General features: G+C 42.2%; 1 protein-coding gene across 2 annotated transcripts in view; it reads right to left on the minus strand.

Moving 5' to 3' along the window:
- The window catches only part of LOC125707708 (otoferlin-like), a 31,234-nt gene that overhangs the window by 12,017 nt on the left and 6,607 nt on the right, over nucleotides 1-12,610 (minus strand). The window contains exons 1-20 of one of the 2 annotated variants that reach the window (XM_048974987.1): nucleotides 11,691-12,003; nucleotides 10,206-10,276; nucleotides 10,005-10,116; nucleotides 9,525-9,579; nucleotides 9,261-9,392; nucleotides 8,539-8,601; nucleotides 8,333-8,417; nucleotides 8,064-8,223; nucleotides 7,654-7,840; nucleotides 7,239-7,425; nucleotides 6,676-6,899; nucleotides 5,724-5,832; nucleotides 5,429-5,603; nucleotides 4,732-4,852; nucleotides 4,471-4,571; nucleotides 3,208-3,298; nucleotides 2,551-2,667; nucleotides 1,355-1,507; nucleotides 957-1,143; nucleotides 249-373 (exon numbers count right to left, since the gene is read on the minus strand). In XM_048974987.1, coding sequence (XP_048830944.1) covers nucleotides 249-373; nucleotides 957-1,143; nucleotides 1,355-1,507; nucleotides 2,551-2,667; nucleotides 3,208-3,298; nucleotides 4,471-4,571; nucleotides 4,732-4,852; nucleotides 5,429-5,603; nucleotides 5,724-5,832; nucleotides 6,676-6,899; nucleotides 7,239-7,425; nucleotides 7,654-7,840; nucleotides 8,064-8,223; nucleotides 8,333-8,417; nucleotides 8,539-8,601; nucleotides 9,261-9,392; nucleotides 9,525-9,579; nucleotides 10,005-10,116; nucleotides 10,206-10,251 — 2,430 coding nt within the window. In that variant the 5' untranslated portion in view covers nucleotides 10,252-10,276; nucleotides 11,691-12,003. Of the gene's footprint in view, nucleotides 1-248; nucleotides 374-956; nucleotides 1,144-1,354; nucleotides 1,508-2,550; nucleotides 2,668-3,207; nucleotides 3,299-4,470; nucleotides 4,572-4,731; nucleotides 4,853-5,428; nucleotides 5,604-5,723; nucleotides 5,833-6,675; nucleotides 6,900-7,238; nucleotides 7,426-7,653; nucleotides 7,841-8,063; nucleotides 8,224-8,332; nucleotides 8,418-8,538; nucleotides 8,602-9,260; nucleotides 9,393-9,524; nucleotides 9,580-10,004; nucleotides 10,117-10,205; nucleotides 10,277-11,690; nucleotides 12,004-12,610 lie in introns of those variants that run through there. The other variant, XM_048974988.1, reaches the window with a different exon arrangement.

The following is a 12,610-nucleotide window of genomic DNA, read 5'->3' on the forward strand; positions in this document are numbered from 1 at the left end:
ATCTAAGGTCATTGCTTATGACCTTAGATCAGCGTTTCTCACTCCGGTCCTCGGGGACCCACAGTCAGTCTGTGTTTTTGCTACCTCTGAGCTTGCTAACCAGACAGTCCACCTTTGGTAGGCAGCTGAGAGGGAGCAAAAATGTGGACTGTCTGTGGGTCCCCGAGGGCCGGATCGGGAAACGCTGATCTAAGGTCATTAGCATTGGCGAGCCTGTATGAGACGGATGCTTCTGAGCGTTGACGTACCTCAGTGACCTGACTCTGCGTGGAGAAAAAGACTCTAGCGTAGGGGTCCGAAAGGCCGGTGCTGTCGGCCGCGAACAGGTTACGACCCTGGTACACGTGGGCCCTCAACTGGAACACCTGGCTTACTGCAGGTCGGCGGAGAGAAATGGGCACCTGTAATATCCACATTCCCTACATCCTTTATTATATCAAAATGATTCAAATTAAGCTGAAATGTCAGCATCGTTCACAGATACAACCGCTGGTGTACAGCTATCCCAGCCATAATGCATCAACTACACGAGCCTACAGATGGGTTATCGAAATCATACATCCATTCACTTTCTGTGATCACTTATCCTATTCAGGGCTGCAGGGGATCGGGAGCCTACAGGCACGAGGCAGGGAACAACCCAGGATGGGGGGCCAGCCCATCGCAGGGCACACTCACACACCATTCACTCACACATGCACACCTATGGGCAATTTGGTAACTCCAATTAGCCTCAGCATGTTTTTGGATTGTGGGGGGAAACCGGAGTACCCGGAGGAAACCCCACGACGACATGGGGAGAACATGCAAACTCCACACACATGGGGCCATGGCGGAGACTTGAACCATGATCCCAGAGGCAGTGCTAACCAAGGTGCCTCTTTGCCGCCCCCCCAAAGTCAGACAGTACAGGAAAGCCTCCAGGTTATCCGAGGCTCAGAGGAGGGCCCACTTACTGGTATAGGTTAGACTGATTGGTGGGCTGGAACTGCTGGATCCCTTCACAGCCTTGTTCTCCTCAAACCCATTGGGCAGGCCGCACAGGAGGTCCCTCCTGTGTTTGTTGAGACCCAGCCAAAGGTAAACCTCGATCTTAACCTGCACTGTCCAGCCAGCTGATCCAAAGCCCTTCTTTCCAGGTAGCTGTAGTAGTGTCATAAGGAAAATGGTCTAAGGCCTGCAGTTATTCATGCTTGTTGTCTATACATGGGATTGGGCAACAGGTAACACCCCCATCAAGGTCCTTGAAGAAAAGTGTCATGAATTCGTTCTGTGCAAAGAATTAGTGATGGTCTTAGTTTGGGAAATCTGCCTTTATTGTCACGTGGATGTGATCCAGAACAGAAAGGCCTACCCTGAGGAAGACCGTCTTGACTTTCCCACAATCCTTGCCCCGCTCTTCCTCGACAGGAGAATAGAGGATGTCTTTGGAAGGGATGCGGACGTATGCAATGCGTTTGTTGTTGCTCATCATCCAGATGAAAATGTCAGGAACGCTGTGTTGTGGCTAGGAGCAAGTGAAATGCTTCGTTTAATTCGCTCATAAAATAAATTAAAAGGCCAACCAATATGATTTTCATATTGGAGTTTCGTATTAGCATTTACTTTTGGTATCTGTATTATGCATTATAAGCGGATTGTGGTTTGCCTGATAAATGGTACGCAGAATGATTTTATCAATGACTATTTATTAACACAATGTAATAAACAAATGTTTCAGGTGTTATTGTCATGTGTTCTATGGAACACAGTGAAATTGTGCCACAGGTGCATAGAAGTACATGGGGGATAGGATGTAATGTAACAGCAATGTAATACAGGGTAAATAGCAGTGCAATATATGACGAACTGCAGTGCAATGCAGAACAAACAGCAATGCAATGCGGGACAAACAACAGTGCAAGTTAGGGTGAAATGCAGTACTATACAGGAACAACAGCAGTGCAGTACAGGATGAACAGCAGTGCAATACAGGATAAACAGCAGTGCAATGCAAGACAAACTGCAGTGCAATAATGGGACATAGAGCAGTGCCATACAGGACGAACAGCAGTGCAAAGCAGGACAAACAGCAATGCAACACAGGACAAACAACGGTGCAAGGTAGAATGAAAAGCAGTACTATGCAGGAAGAACAGCAGTGCAGTACAGGATGAACAGCAGTGCAATACAGGATAAACAGCAGTGCAATGCAAGACAAACTGCAGTGCAATTATGGGACATAGAGCAGTGCCATACAGGACGAACAGCAGTGCAAAGCAGGACAAACAGCAATGCAACACAGGACAAACAACGGTGCAAGGTAGAATGAAAAGCAGTACTATGCAGGAAGAACAGCAGTGCAGTACAGGATGAACAGCAGTGCAATACAGGATAAACAGCAGTGCAATGCAAGACAAACTGCAGTAAAATAATGGGACATAGAGCAATGCAATACAGGAAAAATTATGTGCAGTGGGATAAGAATGCAAATGTACATCCGAATACTGGTATCTAGATGAATACAGCATGGGATACAAATAGTTAAATACAAATGTGCGAACATATTACCTCATCTGCCAGGAAGCGAAGCTTCTGCAGGAAGTTGTGAACCAGCTTTAGTTTATCCTTTACAGTGTTTTTCTTCACCTGAGATCGAATGGTCTTAGCCTGCTGGCCAATGTTTTCCTACAAAAAGAATCAAGCAAGATTTATACCATAAATTCTATACACAAATAGACCAAGAGCTAATATCATTTGTAGATAAGGTAGATGTCAAATCATGGGAATCAGCATGTGAATATTCCTACAGTGACGTAAATTCTTGCTAGACAGATTATAGCCCTGTATTATTAGTTTGTGATGTTGATGGATATACAGCAAAAAAAATCTTAATACGGATTTAAAAATTTTTATACAAAATGGAAAAACTTTTTTACTGACATAATATTGTTACTAATCTCCTGCCAATATAATATTGCTTAGAGTTTCCAATCAGCTTGCATTTTTGGTTGTAGACTTTGGAAATATGGCCTTTCTGGTTTTTAACAACCAGTTAACTAGCCATTCCACTTCCATGTACAAATCTGACCTGTTTGCTCAACAACATTTTGCCAGATTTTGTATATCGCATCTGTTTACAGCTCCAGTTCATTCCTAGTTCCTGTGTGATGTTATTAATGGTTCAGTCCATCATCGTCAAGGATACGAATAATTTCTGGGTCGCACCAATTCTCTCATGCAGGACTTGAGTCTCTCCCGGTCCAGCTTGGTTCGCCCCACTTGGTTCTCATCCTGGCTTGCCAGTGACACAAACTGACTGAAAATGAGATTTACAAGTCGATCAGGTGCAACACTTTCTATAATTACAAATCAATCGTTTGTCATGCATCGTAAAACATGCAATGTGGTCAAATTGCACAACGTGATACAAAATTACCTGCAGTTTGATTATGCTGTTTAGCTTGAAGCTCTGCAGGCAAGAGGACTGTGGTTCTTTTAATTATACAGCACTGTGCAAAAGTCTTAGGCAGTGACAGAAAATGATCTTAAAATGATCTTCATGTTGGTGTAAAACTATGACGACCATCAAAGTGTGTCAGCTTAGCTGTTTCAAAACATCTACTAAAATTACCACAGTATCTGCAGCAACTGTCCAATACATCCATGCCTTTCTTGACTTGACCACTTCCCCACCCTCTTTGGCTAATCAATACCCCATTGAGTTATATGATAAATCAAGTTAATTAATTAATTGAGCAAGTGAAGAAACTGAACGAGTACATGGAATGGCTGAGGTGGCCCTAAGGAGAGTTTGGGGAACCAAAGCAGAGTTTATCTAGCTGGCCAACAAGATATCAGTAACTTTTCGGAGGACAGACAAAATCCTTGTTCATTTTTATTGTGTTAATATTAATTTATGTTATAATGTTAAATAGTTTTTTTCTAAGCAAATATAAACTTCCAAGATAAATACTAAGATCCATCCATCCATCCATTTTCCAAACCGTCGCGGGGGGTCCGGCGTCTATCCTGGAAGCAATGGGCACGAGGCAGGGAACAACCCAGGATGGGGGTCCAGCCCATCGCAGGGCACACTCATACACCATTCACTCACACATGCACACCTACGGGCAATTTAGCAACTCCAATTAGCCTCAGCATGTCTTTGGACTGTGGGGGGGAAACCGGAGTACCCAGAGGAAACCCCACGACGACATGGGGAGAACATGCAAACTCCACACACATGTGACCCAGGTGGAGACTCAAACCCGGGTCCCAGAGGTGTGAGGCAACAGTGCTAACCACTGCACCACCGTGCCACCCTAAATACTAAGATAAATAGCCATAAACATTTTGCTTTACTGCCTAAGACTTTTGCACAGTACTGTATGTGTCAAATTCTGACTGAAATGAATTGAACGACAGATCCTTCCATTAGAGGTGACCTGTGTGAAATTATCCAGGGTTAAGGAGCAGTTTGCTACCTACTTGCACCCCATGCTCAGCTCCTCCAGAACCCCCCGCAGCCTGCGTTCGGGAAATGCCTTCTCAGTCTTGATGACTTCCTGGACGTCGTTCAGACCTTCTTCCTGTCACGGCGCAGGTTCAGCCAGTCAAAAAAATAAACTGCAACACCAACTAACCAGCATAATATGGAAAAAAGATCCATGTTCCTCCAGTCGATAAGTGTTTTTTTTCTGTCATGCATTCGGAGTAAGGGGAAGATTCCCCATGTAGAATGCGGTTTACCAGTTTATCTGCGATCTTGTCCATCATGTTTGCATTGTATAGTCTTCGTCTTTGATCTTGCCACCAGCTTTTGATATAAATACAGGGCTTATTCTCAAAATAGGGCAGATGGAAATAATTTCTGTAAAAGAGGATTAAAGAATGCATTAGGGACTGACAAATACATCCATCCATTTCCCAAACCGTTTATCCTTCGGGGTTGCAGGGAGTCGGGAACCTATCCAGGAATCTATGGGCACGAGGCAGGGAACAACCCATGATGGGGGTCCAGCCCATGGCAGGGCACACTCACACACCAGTCACTCACACATGCACACCTACGGGCAATTTAGCAACTCCAATTAGCCTCAGCATGTCTTTGGACTGTGGGGGGAAACCGGAGTACCCAGAGGAAACCCCATGACAACATGGAGAGAACATGCAAACTCCATACACATGTGACCCAGGTGGAGACTCAAACCCAGGTCCCAGAGGTGTGAGGCAACAATGCTAACCACTGCACCACCATGCCACCTCCTGACGAATACACCTTAAATGAAATAGTAACATAATCATTAAACAGTGACAGCATTCACAGGAACTGCCGGATGATGTGTTAAGAGGAGATCGACAGACTAGTCTTCTCTTTCATCGGTGCAAAATTTAGCGATTTTAAAGCTACCGCCAAAACACTGGACAATGAACAATGGTCTCAGACCTGTCTGTTATAACAGGTTTTAAGGCCGGAGTGCAAGCAACTGGGACGAAGTCCGGATCGTCCTCTATCTCATCACCACCGGAGCTTTCCATAAGACTCGAGCCTTCCCCAGGGGCATCGTCGTCTTTCTTTGATGGTGGCTTTTGTACTCCGTCGACCTCGTTGCCATAGTAACCTAACAAAAACAAAGCCGGCGTATGCAAACAGAAATATGGCAAAATATCGAAATAATAAACTGCGTGATAAAGCCATCACCTGGGCAATGGTGATCTAATTATTATTTTACTAGACTTACCAATTGTGACCTCAAAGTTAATGGGTTTGTCCCCAATCTTGCGATCAATCATAGTAGCTTCCAGAAACGCTCCAAAGAGAAAGAACTCCTCCACCTTGCCTGTGGCATTCTAAAGAACCAAAGCCAAAGATTGTAGAAACGTCATGCTTTTAGCCTTCACTTGTAGTCAAGTAAGGCCTGTATCACAAAGCAAGATTTCATGCTTAGCCGGATGGCTTGTCAGATTTAAGGTATTCTGGACTAAATGTATGTGAATGGATGGAAGTCTACTTAAGCCCAGACAACCTTAAATCCAACAATGTCTCTCTACATTCAAATCCCGGCTTAAAACTCATGTTTTTAAAGTTGCTCACTTTAATTTTTAACTTTGATATTTAGTTATATTTTAATTTATTTACTTATGGTAAATTGGGATGTATGTAAACATGTACAGATGTAGAAATGTAGTATTGTTCTCCAGCTAAGCAAAAAAATCCAGTTTTATGATACTGACTCCTGGTCAGCCATTGATTGTTACATTTTAACTAGACAAGGGCTTATTTTTATTTAATTATTGGTCAGTGGTATAATAGAACATTTTAGTTCTGCTTCATATAGCATGAAGGGAGGAGGGTTTTGGCCCCTGTCCTTGTAGCGTCATCGCCGCTGGGCCCTCATGCAAGGCCCCTACCTCCCCCAGAAATGCTTCCTGGACGCTGGATGAATGGCTGACCCTGTGCTCAGACACTAAGCTTAGCCCTTCCCTCTATATGTATGCATGTCTAATACGAGAGAAAGGAAGGACTTGTGGAAGAATAAAGCATTCCAACGTGCATGTAAAAATGGTAAATAAAGCATAATTTCATTAAGTTTGTTAACTAGGTGTAATCGGCATGGAGGTGACTGAATGTCACTATAGGTTTCTGCAATAGGGACAGGATGCTTCAAGTTAGGATGTTCTGCTGAGACAGACCTCTGAGATGTTGGGTACTCCTTCCACCTGCACTTCAGTGGAGGACGATATGTCAGGGGCACTGGTGTCCAAGAGCTCCACCGCCAGGCTCATGAGAAGCCGGGCCCGGAAGGAAACTCCTTCCCCAAGGCCATCATTCAGGTCTTGGTGCTCATCCATCAAGGTGTAGGTCCGCGTGGAGCCATACATGTTCACCCAGGCCGGTCCCAGCGTAGGAAGAAAACCTAAGAAAATAATGCGTGAAAAGTATTATCGAAGATTTTGCAACTTAATAACCATGATGACATTTTATTGATCCCTATGGGGAAATTCTCCTTTCGCCAACCACGTCTTGCTCTCCATGACACACATGTACTGTAGGTGAGAAGCCTGGCAGCGAAGGGCAGCCACCGGCAGTGGCGCCCGTGGAGCTGGGGGTTAGGGGCCAACAGATGCGACTATTCTACCAAGGCTGGGTTCAGTCTGGTGACCTTCCGATCCCTGGCAGACAGGCTTGGCCCCCCGAGCCACACGCTGCCCCCAACTTGATCCAAGTCAAAGAATGTAGCATGACCTCGTTTTACCTTTCTCTCCGTCGTTGGCGATCTTCTGCAAGTCGATGAAATGCGTCCCGATGGCTACGTCGTTCACTTTGTCCGAATCACGGAGCTGGAGCTTCATTCTTTTACAAAGAGGTGGAAACTGTTCCGTGAAAATGATTTGTTCGTTCCAGATCGGTTCATAGCTGCTCTTCTGTACTGAGGTCTTACCCTGGACACAGAAATAGAAGCAGTGAATAAGAAGTGAAGGTGAAACAACACCAGAAGCCAGGTGCAGAAAGTAAAAATCCAGACCAGGATTTTGTTTCAGCCAACCAGCTGAGTGCTCTCTGATTTTGACTCTTTATGCTGAACTGGTTGGTTGAAACAAAATCTTGGTCTGGATTTTTACTTTCTGCACCTGTACTATCCACCTCTGACAGAAACGATGAAGTCTTACCTTGTTCCCTGCAAACTGCACTTGAATGTAAGGATCTACCAAGTCTTTATTTTCTCCAATGAAGGCTTTTTTCACGTTGGCCATGATACTGGTGTTCATTTTGGGCAGACCTTCGGCTCTGTAAATCTTCACATAGAATCGGGCCCACTGTCTCTCTGTTGGGACTCCTTCTGGCAGCAACAGATTGCTGAAGCAGAGGCAGACAACATTACAAAATTAAGTTAAATTGAGTCATTTTTCAATTTCCAAACTGAGTACAGGATGCTTCTAAGTTCATGTATTTACTGTGTTTCTGTGTCACGTTTAATGAAATTATAACAAATTTTAGCTGGAAGTCTAACATGAGGTAAAGTCAAACATAATACAAACACAATTAATATTTCTATGTTTCCTTCTGACAGGGCATCTACCTTTCTATGTCTTCTTCTTCTGACTCGTTGGACTTGTGGAGAGTTTTGATGGTGTCACCCTTTCCTACCACTGCAATGTCCAGCTTGACGTAGCCCTTGCAGCCAGCTGTGATGTCATCTGGATCGATAAGATAGGCCCACTTGTGGTAGAACTGATGTTCTGGGGAGGTGCAATAGGCAGAGACAACGACCTCAATCGTATCAAATTCAGGTTCTAGGTTTTTGACAAAAAATGTTACAAGAAACCACAGAGTTTGTTTTAAGCATACCAGGCTGTGAATATATCGTGCCAACATCCATTTTGAACGTCCCAACCATTGTTCCACTCCGTAAGAGATTTTTTGAATGGATTACCTGATGGCAAAGAAGAAATTATAAATTCAGTTTTCAAAATATGATTGTCTTATGCGTATATCAGTATTGTTCAGAGTTTGGAACATTCATTTATATATAAATATATATATATATGGCTTACAGAAATTCTTGCGATTTTGTCAAATAACACATCAGGTGGCAGGTGGAAGTCGAAGACAAAGTACTGGAAAGGAACCAAAATGACTATTAATGAACAGGAAAATGCACCGTAATAAATAAGTCTTGTTGTGAAGATTTTCCAGATTAAATGTTCAGAAGAAAACTCAGAAGAGCATTTTTTTGCAGCAAATTAACTTGACAGATTAGATACACTAGTATTTATAAAGTTTATGAATACCATAAGATTATCATTTTTGTAACTTGAGCTTTTACTATCTTTGATCCCTGTGCTGCCTGCATAGACTCTAGACCCCCCCCCCCCCCCCCCCCCGCAACCCTGACTAGGTAAAACAGAATGAAGATGGATTGAAGGATGGACGGATGACCTTTTAGGCAAGCATCTATTGTGACAATGTTCATTAAATATTATGTTGTTATTGACTTGAGTTAGAATGCAATATATCTTTAGGCTTGTGTATATCCTTTATCTGTTTAACAGATACTTTCTCCTGGATTTAACTTACAACGAGCTTCTGAAAAATGTCTTTGATTCGCTTTTGGGCAAAGTTGCCTTCTTATTCTGGTATCATGAGGAGATAACTCAGGTGATCATGTAGATCGCTGGGTGTTTTCAGATCATTCCGTATCTATTGGGCTTTCGGTTTTGGTCTTCTGCACTACCTAGTGGAAGGACGAGTGGCTTGTCCGTGTTTCCTGCATTACCTCGTTGTAGTATGGGCAGTTTGTCGACTCCTTCATGGACGTGTACTTCTTCTCATCGCCGATCTCCACACAGACCACAGGATCCATGTTCAAACCCACCAGCTGTTTGGCCTCAATGACCGTGACACTAATCTAGACAGTTAATGACCATGAATCATTATGTGTTATTAATTAGTTCATAATAACCCTCTGATGCAATCTTTCTGATTATAGCATGATGAACAGTGACTACTATGGATGGGTTTTATTTTATTTTTTCCTTACTTGGTAATCCATAGGTCTCCCAGCAACTGGCTCCATCTTAATATCTGGCTTTGACCTGTAGAGTATTATCAACATGCAATTATAAATATTGATTTAAATAAAATATTCATTTTGACACGTCTTACTTGTCACTATGAGAGCGAGTCGTAAACTTAATTAATAATAGACACTATACCGATCCCTGTGGCAAAATTCTCTTTATACCTCCCACAACTTGTACTCTGTAGGTGAACAAAGGGCAGCCACCCAGAGCAGCACCCAGGCGGCTGGGGGTTAAGGGCCTTGTTGAAGGACCCACAGATGTGCCAAGGCTGGGCTTGAACCAATAACCATTTGATCACAGGCAAAGAGGTTTAGTCCATCATCAATAAAAATATTACTTCTGTATTGAAGTTGCACTTCTAGCTCCCACGAACTAGGGGGCAGCACTGGTTATTTGGAGCACATTTTAGCCTCAGTAATAACATGTGGGACTTTTACCTTTTATTGGAGACATTGGTGGTGACGGCCGTTACAGAAGCCAAAGAGATGGTGTCTGGATCCACACGTTTTCTCAGATGCATGTCGTCCGTCTCCAGAATGGCAGGCTCATCTGAAAATCCCAGGCAATATGAGACCACGTTTAGGGACTGTTCGGGAACCTACAGGGGGCACTGTGGGGGGGCGGCAGGTCGTTCTTACCCCCCTTCCTATGGTCGTCCTTGTTCCGGGACTTTCCGAGCTTCATGGCTGGACACGTTTCCTTCTCTGATCTGTAAAGTGGGCAAAAGTACCATGGATATTAGACCTTAGAGAAGTCTGTGAAATCCAAGGGAATGAGAGTGAGCAACATTATTTGAATTAAGCATTAAATCTTATAAATTCTAGGATGCAGTCTGAGTAAACTAACGTGAAGCTAGGTAGAGCAATGTTTCCCAACCCAATCCTCAGAGAGCCCCCCCCAGACGGTCCACATTTTTATTCCCACCCAGTTCTCTCCCAGACAGTTGACATTTTTGCTCCCTACCAGGAGCTGGGAGGGAGCAAAAACATGGACTGCTGAGAGTCCCAGAGGGCAACATTTGGAAACATTGCTCTGCATACTCCCTGGGAAACACTGATGGAGATTATGCAGAAAGATGTTTTGAAACTCTTTGGGTCTTATAATATCAGCATATACTGTTTATTGTATCTACTAATTGTAACTACTCCGATAGATACTCTCAGTTATATTCCAGGACAGAGTTAAGCATTGTTAGGTAACACTGTACAAAAAGAGGGTATCCACACCACCTGAGTGAAGTCCTTCTCCTTTTTAGGACAAATTCACAAAAAAATATTGCGCTCTTCGCACATATGATTTCCACAACTAAATGAGAAACACTGGGACACACAGAAGCGTTAACAAGAAAATTATTCTGTTGCCACTAATTTACTATATTTTAAATTTAGAATTTGTCTTACTTTTATCTAAATATCTTTATACTGTAACACATTCTTTAACCACAAATTACATTTTATTACTCACGCAGCATTACTCTAAACAACATTTTCATATTATTATATAATATATTTTTCACGGCTGGAAAAATATTTATACTCTCTTGAGGAGTTTGAATGATGCTATAAAATCATACAGAATAAAGCATATAGTGAATGGAAAACAGTAAAATGGAGTATAGTATCGCGCCTAATATACTTATACGCAAACAGAAGAACATCGTCTGATTCCACTTAAAATAAGTTTACTCCATATATAGGTTTTAGTTATGTAAGGTATTTTAAGCTGCCCTAAAATAATGCATTTTATCTCATATATAGAATCTTTGCCGCATTTGCAGAAAGATACTAGTAATATTTAAAAATAAATATATATTTATAATATTTTTAAGAAATGCATTTACATAGTAGACAGAAGCATAGAATAGAATAGAATAGAATAGAATAGAATGCATGGATATTCCACATTATATCAGAATCAGACTTTCTTTCCCCAGGGTCATTACATGTCAGAAGAATTTGTTGTGGTGAATTGGTTACAGAAAATACAATTATTAAAAACTGAGACAAATTGTCATACTTCAGTGGCCTTTCTACTGGTTTAGCTCATCATATGAAATAATAAAACATATAAAACAAGTACTCACCATATAAAATACGTACTCACCATATAAAACAAGTACTCACCATATAAAACAAGCACTTCCTTCTTATTTTTCAAACCTCCCACAAAAAAAGTCCAGGAAAGAAACTAAAGGACTTAAAATGTAAAAGATGCCCTTTTCACTTCCCCTCAAACAAGCTTCTTACTTTCCCATTTTTTAGTTTCCATCATAGAAATCCACAGAAGTCCACAAAAGCAAAACTGGCCAAAAAAGTTGTCCGGGCCAGCGATTGGGCTAAAGCGATATGATACACTAATGCATTGTGCATGAGGCTAAAACTAAGAGCACGGCATCCCACTGAGCATCGGGAACACGTCATGGAGAGCTGACCCAGCCAGACCCGACTAACGGCGCTGCTCTGTCGCACCATCGCACCATTTTCAGGTGCGCGTCGATAAATATTGCGCATGGTTCAAAAGGCTGGGCAATGAAAATGAGGCAGATTCAGTGTTCTTGAGTAGTCATGCCAACAAGAGAAATCGAATAAAAAAATGGATCGGGCTTCCCAGTTAGGAATACAGGAAGCCTTCTGACGCCGTCATACTCAACTGATTGAAAACAAACACAGATATGCATATTTTTATTGACAACACTCTTGTGAAAGGAGATTGTACAGATTATGACAAGTCACTATATGTCATGTTTGTCATTTATGTGAAGTTTGCTGTCAAAGTATTTTCCAGACCATTCTGTAATGGTAGAGGTACATTTAATGGAGCGTTTGCAATTTATTTAAAAAAAGAAAAAAGACCGATATTGCGTTGGTGTTAGATGCACTTTATTCCAGGGAATAATAGAGCAGAATTGAACATATTGGCAGAGGATCAAATATGTAATAATTACATGCTTCTATGCATATAAACAGTGTTTCCTTTTAATGCTAAATGCAGAACATTATTTAAAAAGAGGAATAGACCTGCAGAGTAATGGGAATGAAGAAAA

The sequence above is a fragment of the Brienomyrus brachyistius genome, chromosome 14 (genome assembly GCF_023856365.1).
Source record: "Brienomyrus brachyistius isolate T26 chromosome 14, BBRACH_0.4, whole genome shotgun sequence".
NCBI classification, from domain to species: Eukaryota; Metazoa; Chordata; class Actinopteri; order Osteoglossiformes; family Mormyridae; genus Brienomyrus; species Brienomyrus brachyistius.